We start from the raw sequence: 15720 nt of genomic DNA on the forward strand, positions 1-15720 counted from the left end.
TAGGAAGCAACAGAGCAGGTTTTTCTACCGATAAATTTGCATTTATTAAAAAGAGTTATGATAACAGTAAGACTGATCTATGCTTTTAGGCGTTTTTCTGAATATAATTTTCTTAAATGGTACATTCCCGCAAAGCAAAACAAATATTCCCTTTATCTTCTCATTAATAAATTTACATATTTTCTTCAAGAAATGTCACACAACCAGTGATAATGATAAAAACCATTCACTGTGCATTTAAACAACAAGAGACTTATAAACTGAAGCAGGTTTCGCACATGCGCATTGGGCCCACCTCTTCAGCGTAAACGTCCTGCCAAATAGTGCTCCCTAACAACAGACAAAGCTTGACACTGTGGATTCAACTCAACACGCTTAAACTAAAGCGATCCCCCGTCGCTCCTTCAATGGTAAGGCTAGTTCTGGTCATGTTCGGCCTGTCCGGCCTGTTTGTGTTTGTGATTAGCTTCTCAGTTGGTCGCAGCGGGAGTGAGATGCGCTTCACACGCTGCCATTTCGGGACCCAACGGTCCAATGGCTACGGGCGCCGACTAATCTCTGGAGATGAAAACTTTCACAATTGGGCCAAACTAAGTGCAGTGGCTGATTTCGCCTCCTTCCGCTGCCGTCATTTCTACCATTGTAAACTAGCACGCATGCCAAAACCTTCACTGGATGACACAGTTAAATCTGTTGAAACAAATTAAAAAACGATGCCTCGAAGCTAGGCTAAAGCTTGCTAATGCTAACAAGCTGGCGCCCCTGTCGGTGCAGTCTAAATGCTGGTGTGGTGCACTTTATTTGTGTCTTAAATGTTAGGGCCTGCCATTAAATGTTAGTAAGTTATCTACATCTGGCTTTACGTGCAGAGTGAATATATGTTTCAGGGATGTTTGGTTTAAATTGAGACGAGGTTTTCAGGAAGTAGTCTGATGCTGGACTTCACCTTCGCAGCTAACTGTCCTCGGTTATTTGCTGAATCCAGCTCAGCAAACGCTGGTCTGCACCATGAACTTCTGCAACTAGGGAGCAGATGCATGCAGCTCCCTCTCACCACAGCAACAATATGCGAACTATAAGCTGTCAAATCATCATTAATAGCAAGTGCAGGGATGCAAACCGTAAAGCCTCCTTTAGATTTATACGTAACTACAGTGTTATAGTCACATGAATACATTTTATAGCCCCCAGGATTTCCCAAAAACTTCCTCAAAAATAAAATTGGCACGAATATAAAGACATTTTCTATAGTACGATTGTCTAAATTGCTATTGTACGTGTGCAGAGAGTAGTAGTAATTTCAGCCACTGTTTAATTGAGCAATAATTTTTACATATAAAGGCTTTATAAATGCACATGATTATTTCCCACAGATTAATGTCACATCTTCAGTTTGCGTCTTGTTTTGTCCAAACTGTTAAATATGGCAGAGAAAACATTTAACTTAAGCTAAATGAAGATCTAAAACCTCTAATAAGTTCTCATTTAGGAAGCAATTAAAATCAGTGATGTTTTGTTCAAACCGATTAATGTTGCAGCTGTATAATCTTTGGTTATTTAGGCGACGTATATGTTGTTTTTTTGTTTTTTTTGGGCCGTTTAAAGAGAATCCCAAGGCCACGGCCAGACGATGGTGTCCCCTAAGCTGGACAGTCCACGCCTGAAGCAGAAACCCCCCGAAGGATCCTGTGACAGAGCGATAGTGTGTCTCAGGCGGTTGCGATTCAACCCGGGTGTTGTTGTGATTCTCGGTTACTGGTGGCAACAGGTGGAGGGACGATTGTTTTGATTGATCCGAATCTTGATGAGCCGCAACAATGATTATAATTTAAAATAATAAAAACACACGAATATATTTTCTTTGGCATCTTCTAGTTAATTGGAGTTATGCAGGCTCTCATCTGTGGCCTGATTCTTCTATAATGTAATACTTTTTTTTTATTATTATTATTTTAAGTTCACTTATGCAAACCTTGCATAAGCTTTCATATGCTTCAATGGCCTTTACCAGTTCAAGTCGCACGCTTTTGAATCAGAACGTGCGACTACCTAACACATTTTGCGCGGTTTTTAAATTTGCCGTCTGGCCTATTTTCTCTACATTATGTCAGTTAGATAAAAGTCCCGTCTCTCCTCTCTCCTGCAGCCGCGGGGGGGGAGACGGCCAGTCGAGCGAGCAGAGGACAAAACGAGGTTAGATCTTATCCCCCCCACCCCCCCACCCGGGGCATCTATTGATACGACAGTTTGCACCTGAGCAGCTAATGCTGCCGGACGATATGTTTTCGCTGAATTCAGGTTAGGTCACATGTAAGGTGGCACGCATCCTTAATCCCCACGGTAAACACAAGGAGTGGTGAGGCAACGGTGGGCAAACGTCAGCGCCACACGTGCCTCACCTGCAGGGTCTCGTGCCGAGATTAGACCAGGGTGCCCCACTTCCTTCGCCGCCTGCTGCCTCCTCCGCTGATCAAACCCTGATAGGGGCGGGGGAGGGATTTAATCGATGAGCGTTTTGTGGGACAAGGGGAGGGGAGAGCGGCGCGTCGCGAAACTACATAAACCTTTACTCCCGCCGTTTTATCCTGTGCCTGTGTGTGTGTGTGTTGTTGTTTTTTTTTTTGCGACCCGTGGTCGTGTGAAGCAGGGTCCCGACCGGCTTTCCAGGTGCAGAGCGTGAGGGCTTGAGCTGTGCAGACATGTCGGGTCGCTCCGCCGCAGAGATGGACGACTCGCAGGAGCTGCCTGAGCTGCCGGTGAGTGCCGACGACGTAGAGCGGAGGCGACTGCACGGATAAATAAATTAGGGTTTGCTTTGCTGCATCGTGAAGTTCGGGGAAGTGTTCCTGATTTTCTTGTTTTCGTAGAGTGGAAATTTAATGGCAATTTGGAGTAAGATTAAAATATATTTGTGAGATTTTGCAAATTTTCTCGAGTATTAATTGATTGTTTTATTGAATTTTTATCTGTTATTCAGCCTTATTGAGGAAAAAAGTGGACTGTCACCTTTTTCTAAAGTTGCTAAATAATTGCAAACAATATATGGTGAAATAGTATTGTTTGCTCCTGCTAAGATGCCACAAAAAGAAATTGCTAAGAATTGTTCGGAAAGAGTGGAAAGAGTCTTTTTGTGACCCTGTATTTAGATTTATTTGCCCCTTACAGGTTACCATCCTGTCTTCATAGATAGATAAATAAACTTTATCGATCCCAAGGGAAATTCAGTGGTGGTCAACTGCTCATACAGATAAAACCCAGACACACAAACACAACAATAGCAGATGCAACAACTAGCAACGAATAGAAAAGATTCTATCATTTAAAAACTAGTTACAGGCCTAAAATGAATGAATCGGTTTTGCAAAATATGCAGATCTTTCAAATAGCAACACTCTTGAAACCTCTCCAGAAGGTTTGCATTTGAGTTTAATTGTTTGTTATATATTTTCAAGCGTTGTCAATTAAAATGTTTCTACAAACCTTTTTTTTTTTGTGTGTGTGTGTGTGTGTGTGTGCAGACAAAGAAAGCCAAAATTGAGATTGATGGCGGACTGGAGAAAGAACCAAGGTTGGTGTATTTTTTTTTTTCTACTCTCTAAAGTAATTTAACCGCCAAGAAGAAAAGTTTTTTCTTTCTTAATCCGCGTTAGACTGCATTCTTGGTGCAGGACGTCCATTACTGTAATGAATTCTTGATGCTCCTCCAGTAATTTGGGAGACGACGGGAGCCCGGCTGCTGCTGTGCTGGGGCCGTCGGAGCAGGACGGCTCTTATTCCGCCCTGTCCGCCGCTCAGCTCGATGCAGGTCGGTGGGAAAATGCGAATAAAAGCCTCAGAAATGACACGGCCCGGGGACCTATTGACACTCTTTGTCTCTGGTTGCAGGTGAACAGGAGCGGTCGAACGCAGACGGAGGGGCGCCGTCTCAGGCGTGCGGCGACTCTATCAACTCGTACGCACATTCAGGTACGGAACAGAAACGCTGTCTCGGTTGTAAACGAAGAAATCTCTAGTTCCTGTAGCTAAACTGAATCCTTTTTTTTTATTATTATTATTACAGGTACTGACTCTACCCCCACATCTGGATACACCCAGCAGGTTTATCAGGAAAGCAAGTGAGTGCTGCATGAAACTGACATGTGAATATCTTATTATGTATAATACCTCTTGCTTGCAGTAGATTTAATTCCCACGCTTCCTGTTTCTTTCCCCTCAGCCCTGCGGTGACGTCCTACACCAGCCAGGTAGCCTTCCCTCCTCTGGCCCAGTCCACCGTGTACTCCGCCTTCCCCCAGTCCGGCCAGACCTACGGCCTCCCGCCCTTTGGTTAGTGCCCACTCTCCTTCTCTAACAGCCCATGTCGTCTTCCCACTAAAAGCTTTGTTACTTTGCTTTCGAAGGCCTCACTGTGCTTTGGCGCTGTAGCTTTTTGAGCTCTGCCTTCACACACACACACACACACACACACACACACATCTTGACTGGAGGCCCTGGTTTTTCTTAGCTTTTGCCAAGTGACCCACTTCTCCCGCTGCCTCTTTCATTTTCTGCTTCCATTGCTCTCTTTTCGTCTTCAGGTGCTATGTGGCCAGGCATTAAAACAGAGACAGGGCTGCCTGAGGCGCCCTCTGGTGGCCAGCCTGGGTTTCTCAGCTTCAGCACCGCATATACCTCAACGCAGCCAGGCCAGCTGCACTACTCTTACCCCAGCCAAGGCAAGCTGCAGCCTCACTCTGTCTCACAAGATAACCCCCCCCCCCTCCCTCCCCGTCGTCACGCTGTCTGCAAACACCCGACGAACACGAGAATAAAAAAAAGAACTTGCGGCGGCACTGCTCTGTTTTCACCCTGTCACTTCAAACATCATGAGAAAAAAATACTTTTTTTTTTTATCCTCTTTGGATCGTTTTTTTTTTGAAAAAAACGTTTTTATTCCGTGTCCAGGCTCAAGCTTCACGACGTCCAGCGTGTACTCGAACATCCCTTCAGCTACAGCCGTTACTACGGCCTCCACAGCGGTGGCTCAGCAGGTGAGAAGCTCATCGGGCGTTAAATGAAAAAAATCTGAGGTTTGGTTTTTTTATTGGGAGGAGAAAAAACAGGTAGTGCTTTAGAAGAAGTGTCAAAGATCTGTATGTGTGTTTCATCTTTAAAATGAAACTAATATCAGCTCATGAATATGTACATATGTCCTCATGTTTTTTGTTTTTTTTTTACCTCCTCCCTCAGGAGTTTAGCAGCTACAACTCTCTGGGTCAGAATCAGTTCTCTCAGTACTACGGCCTCCCTCCCAGCTACATGCCGGCCGGGCTGCCCAGCAGCGACGAGCACAGCGCCGGCGTGGGCGTAGCCGGGTACTCGGCCGTGAAGTCGGAGGAGGCCGCCTCGGCTGGACTTCCTCCCAGAGGTGTTCATCCACGCCTTTCTATTTAGCATTCCACGCATTTCTGAAAGCGCCACGTGATGGAAGTGGAACGACTTTTAAAGTCGACGTAGTGAAAGTTTACTAGTCACACAGAAATGCACATTGGAAAGTAATGCTTTGCAATAGTGAAATCTATATTCTCAGGGCTTAAAAGACATTTAAAAAAAAAAACTAGCTGATCAGAAGTAGGGTGGGAGTGAGTCTTGGAAAACTTCAAAACAACTTGGGGAAATAATGAGCTCTGAGTTGTCAAAATGAAATAAAAATAAATAGCTGCTGCACATATATTCTCTCCTCCTTAACCTGTAACATGAACACTATGTTCTATACTCGTTACATGAGCTTTAATTGTCCAGTTAGAGTCAGATTAAGGCAACAATTCGTTTTTTTCCACATGGATTTAAACGTAAAAACTACAAAGGACTTAAAAATAAGTTCAGACTCAGGATTTTTTTATTTATTTTTTTACTTTAAGCCCTTTTATTCTTGACCTGAATACATATTGTATAAAGAAGCTACTGAAGCTTGAACACAGGTTAATGACGGCCGTAGCTCACGTCACCATCATAACCACCGTCAGTCTGACGCTAATAATATGCAGCTCTCACTCTGGGAAAAAAACAAAACAAAAGAAAACTCACTCAAGCAGCTAAAGGTTATAAAGCTAATAACTTCAGACAAACTGCTCATGTGCAGCCTCCTTCGTTCTTGAGGAAGTTGTTGTTTGATTAGTTGAGATTTTACTGACAGGTTAGAGAACGGCCTTTTCAGATGAGCGTGCGTTACAGTCGTACTTTTGTTGTATTTCAGGACCGACTTACATGTTCTCTATGTCACGGTAGAGTGGGCTTCATCTTTAGTGACGTATTTTCACACACTTTATAAACTGCCTTAGTTTGCAGCAATGACCCACTGTCCTCTAGGAGGCGCTTGTGTTGTCGACTTCCTGCTTGAAGCAGCAATAAAGTCTGCAGCTATAAAATCTGGTTCAACCCCAACCATCAGTTTTTATCACTAAAACTTTATACATGCATATAATACAGTCAAAACTATTTCTTTCACATATAAAACCACACATAGTTTATTTTATTTTTTAACCAGTTAACTTTTTGCTTCCTATAATGACCCATTAAAGGAAGACACATTATTATTGGGGGCGGATGTGTTCACAAGTTATTTTTATTTTAGGTTTTCACTGCAGTTCTTCTCTGGATTTATTCCGTCTCAGTGTCTTCTATTTTCTTCGTGTAATCCCAGACAGACTCAAGGTTGTTGAGACCAGGGGTTTTTATTTTAGTCGTAGCTAAAAAAAAATTCTTTCTGACTCTCAGCTTTGCTCAGAGCTCATCGTTCTAGCACACGACGACGGAAACGACGGAACCAACCGGTTTTGTCGAAGCGCTCGCGTCACATTAATTTGCTCTTTCCTGCGTCCAGACGCGTCGCCGCCTGAGAACCTCCCTGCAGGCGCGTCCCTTCCCACCAACGTGGCTCTGCCTCCCGGAGCCAGAGACCAGGACGAGGTCAGCCGCAGGAACTCGGTGGGCAAAGCCAAAGGCAAGGCCAAGAAGCCCGACACCTCCCCACCTCCTGAAAGCGACCTGGAGGTAGTAGCCTCGCCGCTCACGTTCAGTTGGTTCATTTAACCGGAGCGATAAATGTTAAACATTTCTTTTGAATATTAAACCACAGCTCTTCCCGTCAACTCCAAACTAGCAAAGCGATGACAAAGTAAATGAGGGAAATTAGTCTTTTCTCTGTGTAAACTTGTTATAAAATGCAGATGTTCACATGAATTCTTCTTCTGCATTCAGCGCATTTTCCTGTGGGATCTGGATGAGACCATCATCATATTCCACTCCCTGCTCACCGGCTCGTACGCACAGAAGTTTGGCAAGGTGAGTTTTATTATTAAGTGTGGCTCAGTTTATCGTGTAACGCATTCATTCATTCATTCATTCGCTGTTTCAGGACCCGGCCACTGTGCTGAACCTGGGTTTACAGATGGAGGAGCTGATCTTTGAGCTGGCCGACACTCATCTGTTCTTCAATGACCTGGAGGTACATTATTATTTATTTAATCGACGTATCAGCAAAAAGCATCAATATAAATATCCCTGCGTTAGCACAGCTGCTAAATTTCATCTTAAGGCAGGAAACATAAAAAACATACACCATGAAAAATAAAACGTGTAAAAATCTTACACAAAAAAATGATTTCCAGATTCATATAAAGGTTAAAAGTCCATGCGTTTGGCTTGTTTTCAACCAGTTTAAGGGGCATTTTAAAGGTGTAATTGTCACAGTTTCGAACATGAGGTGGCAGTGTCCTCCCAGGCTGAGTTCCTCTGATGGACGCCACCGTTTGGCCAAATTTAGTCCTGCGCCGTTGGGCATCATCAGTCACTTTATCCAGTCAGTGCTCTGGTGTTTTTGCTCTGGGAGATTTTTTTCTTCACGAAGCCCCGTAAATAGTTGAGGAGCTAATCCATTCAAAACCTTAAAGATGAGACAGACGTCCAAAGTCTGCAGGAGGTGTTAACTTATTTATAGTCAAGCAGGAGTTTTGGATGAATTCCAGTGCACATAGGCCTGATAGGAATGATGAATAAAAACCAGTAGAGCTGCATTCACACTGAGCACCTTTGCATTTAAGACGGAGTTTCTGCAGAGTCTAAAATCTGATAATCCCAATTTAAGGCCTTATTTTTTTGTCTTGTAGGTGTTAAATTACATTTAATCAAGACTTAAATATACACATAATTTACAGTATGACTCCCTCTGGTCCCCGGCCTGTTATATTTCTGGTCCCCACCACAGTGATGTCCTGATTTTATAGCTCTTATGATTTGTTTTTTTGAAAGTAATTCTGAGTTTCTGTTTTTACTTATTTTTCGTACTTTTGTGTAAGTCTTAAATTTAACCTGTGATGGTCTTAAAAAGTCTGAATGGATTTCAATCACTGACTGAAGTCGTATAAGTTAATGTCTCAGCAATAAATAACCTATAGTCTCTTCTGTTCTTCCAGGAGTGTGACCAAGTCCACGTTGAGGACGTGGCCTCCGACGACAACGGACAAGACCTCAGGTGTGTTACGCTCCGACCTGCATCCATCAAACCCACTCACGTTCACACTAATCATCATCGTCATCACTAGTGTTCTTCCTCCCATTTCAGTAACTACAACTTCTTGACCGACGGCTTTAACGGGCCCAGCGGCGGAGCTGCGTCAGGGGCCACCACGGGCGTCCAGGGAGGGGTGGAGTGGATGCGTAAGCTGGCCTTTCGCTACCGCCGGCTAAAAGAGATCTACAACAACTACAAAGGAAACGTTGGGGGTGAGAAAACAGTCTTCTACTAGACCTGCGCCTCAGTTCTTAGTTGTTTTATGCTCTGAAAACCCAGAGGAGGAGCATCACATTTACACATTTTGAGAGTTTGTGTTCAGAGCTTGTTGTTTTCTTCCAGGTTTGTTGAGTCCCATGAAGAGGGATCTGCTCCTGAGGCTTCAGTCTGAGATCGAGAACGTGACGGACGCCTGGCTCAGCACGGCGCTCAAGTCTCTGCTGCTCATCCAGTCCAGGTCTGAGCCCGCTTTTTATTTTTTTTTAAACCCTCTGGAGTCCAGATCACACGACCAATTTAAGACGACGTAGCAGCGAGACACAGCATCACTCAATCTCCATCTCAACTTCAGTAGAAAGTGCTAACAGTTTTTAAATTGTTAATTTTTGTTAATTTAATTGTAAAATTGTTTAAATTGTTTCCTGAATGTTGCCATCGTGTTGATGCGTGTCTAGTGCACGGGAGGAACAGTGAAAAGCGAAACGCTAACAAGGTGGAAAACCAACCAATCAGGAAATGACGTGTCAATGGTTTCTGAGGAAGAGGGAAAAGTTGTGGGAGTGAGGTTATATTCAGTCTGTGGAGAGACTGCAGCCAAAGAGAAGGAAGCCAGAGATTTGTGACTTTTAGGTATTATTAGTTGTTGTTACATTTTACAGTTTTATAAATGGTTGTAAATAGTTGAATAAAAATACGTGATGCATTTGCTGCATTTTAATGAAAATGGTTATGAATGACTTTGTTGTTTGCTACATTGGTACATTAGCATTGTAAGCTATAAAAATGGTTGGTTACATATGTTGGTGGTTCACAGTTCACAGTGAAGAATCTAACTTTTTCCTACTCGGATTTTATGGTTTTAGTTTGGTTTTATGTCCAGTGTGTTAATGCAGTTTGTTAAAATGAAAAAATAATTGTAAACTGACACAGGTGAGGTTGAGCTGAGAAGAATGACGCCAAACAAGGCAATGAAAACCATTTGTAAGATTAAATATAAAGGTGAAACCAGTTTTACTCTGGACTCCAGAGGGTTAAGGCTTTAAGATGAAAGTACGAGTCGTGACACACCCAGGTAACGTTCGGCCGTGAGCCAGTGAGCAGAGTTTCTGTGGTGCGACCTTTAGCTGCTATATAAGGAAAAAGCTTCAGAGATATACAGCTTTTTGTTTTGTTTTTTTTTTTGTCCTGGATACACTGTCCTATCTTATCAACCCGCTGTGAAGTACTGAGCACTATTAACGGAGCAGATTTATCAACACTTCTACTGATAAGCTCGTGTGCTTTTATTCGGTTGTGTTGTCTTCTTTTTTTTTTGCCGAGCAAGAGCTGCATATTATTAGTGTCCTACTGGCTGTTTATGGAAAAGAAAAGCCACCACAGCTTCTTTGTTCAATATGTATTAGGTCAAGAATAAATTTGATTAGTTTCTACTTTTACTACATATTAATCGATTTAAAAAAAAAAATCCAACTAATCAGTATGATTCAGGAGGGAGCAGCTCTGTAACGAAGGTTTGTAGCTCCTCCTAGCCTCCTAGCTAACAGCAGCTCTTCCTGTTTCTCCTTTTAAAAGACGAATACCAACTACTGCCACCTGCTGGTCTGGAGAGTTAAGTCACTTGTCGTCGTCTTAAACGACACTTAAACGATGATCGATTCCTCAGAAATGAAAATAGAAGAATTTTATTTTATGTCTGTGTCATTGTTGGACTTTTTGTCATCTTGTGTGATGTTGCACCAGTTACCATTGAGGTACATCATGTGTGTGTGTGTGTGTGTGTGTGTGTGTGTGACTCTAACCACCAGGGGGAAGTGTATGAATGTGTTGGTCACCACCACTCAGCTGGTTCCCGCTCTGGCGAAGGTGCTGCTCTACGGCCTGGGAGACGTTTTCCCCATCGAGAACATCTACAGCGCCACAAAAATAGGTACACATGATCTTTCTCTCTCTCTCTGCAAGTACAGTCACATTTTCTCGAGCCTGTGTTGACTCGTGGTTTGATGTCGTTCAAGGAAAAGAGAGCTGCTTCGAGAGGATCATTTCTCGCTTCGGGAAAAAAGTGACTTATGTGGTGATAGGTGACGGCCGAGATGAGGAGTTTGCAGCAAAACAGGTAAAAATGTAAACTCTTTCTAACGTGGACGGTCACTGAATGATGGCAATGCAGCACATAAATATAATAATTCATATAAAAAGGACGTCTAATCAACTGACGTCCTGGAGCTGGAATATTCTACTACGCCACAAATGATGTTGGGTTTTTATTTGCATAGAGAGTTTGTGGAGTAGGAACTTATCACGATATTAAACCAGAAACAATCCCCAGGATGAGAATTTGCCATGTCGCAGTAAATGCGAGATATATATATATATATATATATATATACTTAAATTTTATTGGGCCTAAATTAAAAAACAAACACAGAAAAGACAGAAAGTGCATGAAAATCGTCACCAGTCCACATCAAACTCCTGATATCAAGATGAACAGTTGCTATGGAAACCGCTCTGGCCAAAAACATACAGAACAAATAAAAAAGGAAAAGGAATAAACTGCACAAAATCCCCCGAACGTAACGCACATTCCCCCAGGAAACAAACACCAGTTTCACATCTTTCTGTGTAACGGTGCTGTTGAAATCTGAGAAGGAACTTGAGTCATTACGTCTCGTGAATTTAGTTTAGTTATCAGATTTCAACCATTTTTATGTGAGTGCTTTCTTTCTTTTCATTTACTTGACAAGTCTGCGGCTAAATCTCCCGCACGGTGACACACACATTCATAAGGTGTCAGTCATCTGGGAATGTGCTGCACAGTTATCTGATCATTTTCCCAAAAATAGTTTTATCACATCGGCAGTTCCAGAAAATGCGATGATGATGATTTGCATCATAATGCGTCAAATTACAGTGACAGATGCACTTTCGTGCGTAGAGTAGAATAAATATGGTGGAAGTCGATGAAGAAGAAGACAGAGAGATCTCTAATGAAGGCTCCTCATCAGTAACATGGAGCTGGAGAGTTCACCCTAAACCGTGTCAGAAACGCGTTTAAAAAGCTGATTTTCTTTAAAGCGGCTGATTTAAAGTTTTATTTCAGTGTATGTTTTAAATATGTGCACTTATACTATGTGGGCGTCTGTTCTGTTTGTTCTTTTTGAATCTCCAGGGGAGCAAAGTTTGTTTATTTTAGATCAGATCCACAGTTCACCGGGGAAAAGGGTTCGATAGGGACGTAACTATTTTGAATACATAAAAAAAAAATAAGAGCTGGACCTCTGACCACTTATTAGTAACGTATTAGAAGCTTGTGGCTGGATTGAAGTTCCAAGTTCGCTGCCGCTTCTCGTTCTTTAACGTGAAATGTAATGAAATCTCACTATAAATCAAACCCACGCTCACGTTTTTCCCCGTTGTGTCTCCGCGCAGCACAACATGCCTTTCTGGCGAATCTCCACCCACGGTGACCTGGTGTCCCTCCACCAAGCTCTGGAACTGGACTTCTTGTAGAGTGGAAGCTTTTTTGAATGTCGTTCGCTAAAAGGGAATTCTTTTTTTTTTTTGAATTATTTTGTTTTATTTTATTTTAGTTTTTGTCGTCATGCTGGAGACTTGTGGAGTGATGCTATAGGAGAGGTTATCAGAATCTGCTCTCGCTGACGACTTGTGACTCACTGTGTGATGGTAAACGTTTTGAGGCGGACTTTGGGTCGAAGCAGGAAAAAAAAACAAACATAAAAAACAAACTGGACGCATCATCATCGTGAGTCGGCTGAATTAAGGTTCCTCTCACCCAGCACTCCCTCCTCGACGGCAGCTAACCTCACCACGGCTGAAACTGGCACTGATTTACACACAGAAGACATGACATCCATTATTTTTCTTTTTTCTTTCTTTTTTTTTATGTTATTTATCAAAATGTCCTGCAGTGAACCCTTCTTTTCTTTATCAGCCTTTGGGATTGTCGCAGCTTTTTTTATTTAGACTCTACAACTGAATACTTGCCTCTCACGTAGCCGCCGGTTCACCTGACCCGACCAGCCTGAGCCACCACCACCGCGCCGCCGTCGTCAGTCAGTCAGTCAGTCAGTCAGCTGATCGCTGACCGCCTCGTCACAAACGTACGGTCCTCTTTACACACACTCACACACACACAAACACACAACACGCTGTGGTTTGTGGTCTCTGAATGTGGCCTAAACCGACACGTGAACAAGACCTTCCTGAAAAGACGGAGAGTAACAAGCCACGTGTCGGCAAATGGGAATATTTCAGATGCTAGTTTTGTGGTTTAATATTATTGGAGTTAAATATATAAAGAAAACTCTTGACAATATATGTGTGTGTGTGTGTGTGTGTGTGTGCGTGTGTTAGTTAAAATGACCCAAAACCCAAATATTCTCATAAAGAATATCCAAACTAATTAAATTTTGATATTTTTGCTTTAACCTCCTGAGACCCTGCGTCCTCATATGGGGACGTTAAGTTTTATTTTTTTTTGCAGCTTTTTCTGCTTCATTTAAACCCGTTGTCCTCATTAGTGGACGCTTTAGTCTGCGATCTAGTAGTAGCAAAGGGTCAATACACTAATCAGCGTTAAAAAAACAACATAATTCAGGATTCAGGACAGAAGTGAACGAGGTAGAAAACATTGAATTAGCAAGTACTCGTTTGAGGACGTTGGGACTTCGTTGTTCAGTTTTATATTTCAGGTCATACTGATCCCAAATTTAAAACACAGGCCGAATAAAAGCTCGGGTCTCAGGAGGTTGAATAAAAAAGGTGCAGGTAAATCAAATAAATGTGGTGTTTCATTAATTCGTCCACAAAGAACAGAAAAGAAACACAAGCGTCTTCATTCGCTGCCAATTCAACTTGCTGTGAAGCTAAAAGAAGCAGCAGCTATTTCATTTTATCACGTGTCTTTACACTTCTCCTTTTAATTTGTGTGGGTTTAGAAATGACTTCATGTCGGCTCACAGACAGCATGTGTTTTCCAGGACGTGGAGGATAATAACTCCCTCAGAGGATATTAACTCCCTCAGAGCACAGTCCCCAAGTGTCCTTGACCTCCCGTAAGGAAAGGAAAGATCTTGGAAAAGCATTTGGATCGAGTTCTGCCGACATGCGACGTGTTTTTATTTTAAATTTTTTCGTCAAATGACGAAAAGATTTAGTAGAGACCTGTTAAAAGTTGTGTTTTTTGTTCCCTCTCAAAGGCAGAAACTAAACGCCAAAAGGAACTTATTATTTTATGATATTAAAATAAAGAAAAGACTATTGATCCGAACAAGCATTATTGAAGTTAAATCAGCTCTGGTTATACACCAGTAAGCCACAACATTATGACCACCTTCACCTCTGAGGGGAGGGGCCTCTGTGGATCATCCCACAGATACTTGATCAGTTTGGGATCTGGTGAATTTGGAGGCCAGGTCAGCACCTTGGGATATGATGCATGTTTGTTTTTCTTTTACTGAGCGTGGCAGGTGTCTGGTCTGGTCTGGTCTATGTGGTTGCTACGTGACTAAGTAATATCCATGTGAATGAATGCCAGGTCTAAGTAAAGGTTTCCCAAGCAGAGCATTGGATCGTCACAAGATGCACAATGTTAAGTCACCTGTCAGTGGTTTTAATGTTGTGGCTGACAACATTGAAAATAGTCGGAAGACAAATCAAATAATTTCTGAATGAACCGGCCTCATGATGTAACGGAGTGAAGAGAATCAGAGGATGATGACTGTGCAATACATTTCTACTTAGCTCAATTTTTATTTTTATTTTTTTTTATTATTATTTTTGTGGCGTGCAGACTGGGAGGAAACATTTAGGTGGGGGGAGGGGGGGCGGGGGCGTGGTCGACGTCCTCCGCTCCGAGACGAGATTACGACTGAACAATACTGAGCCTGAAGAAGATATTTACACACATGCAGCTTGACCGTTAAGAATGTGTACCTCTGTGTAACTTGTGTGTCGTCGTTGTCGTGTGCATATTTATATTGTGCCTTTAACCATCATCTGTACGCATAATCTCAAAGGGAAAATACGTTTCGTTTGATACATGTATCACTGCGTTATTACATTATCCAAAGTGTTATTATTTTACTTTTTCTCTTTTTATTTTGTTGTTTTTTTTTTCTACTTTTTAAAGATTTTCTTTTCTTACTCAGACTTTGTTTTCGATGATTGTTCTGTCTGCACTGTAATTGAAAAGGTCTCCTAGAAATAGAAATAGTCCATCGTTTGGTGGGAAACGCTCAGTTTTAGACGGTTTAATGGTCACTTCGCTCAGTTTGGAGCCATTTGAAATCTCAACAATCCACTTTATATCTGTATGGAAATATATAGAGAGAGAGATAGATATCAGGCGTTCTCCTCTTTTGAAAAGGAGACGTGTTGTTGCTGTGAAATGCTTGGCATCGCTTAGAGACAATCACAATTTTTCAAAGCAGCTTCGACAAAGTGCGCTTTCTTTTTATTTCTTTTTTTTTTGGGGTTGTTCAGTGTTGTGTGTTACCTAAATCCAAAAAGAATTATTATTTTTTATTTTATCCAACGTATTTGAGAAAACTGAGAACTTTTCAGCTTATTGAATGTTTTATTTCTTTACCTGCATGTCTGTTTTCTTTGAAGTAAACAACCCACATGTCCGCTGGGGGGAAAAAGGAAAAAAAAAAAAAAAAAAACTACCATATTTAAATGTTTAAATTCCTAGACGTGTCCTTTTTATTTCCTGCCAAATACTGTTATCGTTTTTTATGTATTTCATCTCATTTTCAAGGACGTGTGAGTATCATCATGTCATGTACAGAGCCTGAATGTGATCCAGATGGTTGTCATAGTAACCGATGCTAATTTAATTACAGTAATCACTACCCACCTGCCCACCTGCCCCACTCTGACACACACCTCCCTTCTACGGTCCTTGTAAGGTTTGCCTGTGTACACTC

The 15720-nt window shown here is 42.0% G+C and overlaps 1 protein-coding gene across 5 annotated transcripts; it reads left to right on the forward strand.

Moving 5' to 3' along the window:
• Positions 1-292: 292 nt before the first annotated feature.
• Positions 293-15480, forward strand: eya3 (EYA transcriptional coactivator and phosphatase 3). Of its 5 annotated transcripts, none has more exons than XM_047605488.1 (19): positions 293-410; positions 2648-2756; positions 3519-3568; positions 3708-3805; positions 3886-3966; positions 4061-4115; positions 4217-4326; positions 4578-4715; positions 4945-5030; positions 5230-5407; positions 6863-7032; positions 7240-7323; positions 7397-7486; positions 8454-8512; positions 8603-8763; positions 8894-9008; positions 10576-10697; positions 10783-10883; positions 12200-15480. In XM_047605488.1, exons 2-19 carry the CDS (start codon positions 2700-2702, stop codon positions 12278-12280), a joined length of 1836 nt encoding a protein of 611 aa, XP_047461444.1. In that variant the 5' UTR covers positions 293-410; positions 2648-2699; the 3' UTR covers positions 12281-15480. The 5 variants fall into 5 exon arrangements, with proteins under 5 accessions (XP_047461444.1, XP_047461443.1, XP_047461445.1 ...); XM_047605487.1 differs by having other exon boundaries at positions 299-410; positions 2645-2756; XM_047605489.1 differs by lacking the exon at positions 4578-4715 and having other exon boundaries at positions 299-410; positions 2645-2756.
• Positions 15481-15720: the final 240 nt, after the last annotated feature.

Source organism: Mugil cephalus, chromosome 14, assembly GCF_022458985.1.
Source record: "Mugil cephalus isolate CIBA_MC_2020 chromosome 14, CIBA_Mcephalus_1.1, whole genome shotgun sequence".
In the NCBI taxonomy this organism is placed as follows: Eukaryota; Metazoa; Chordata; class Actinopteri; order Mugiliformes; family Mugilidae; genus Mugil; species Mugil cephalus.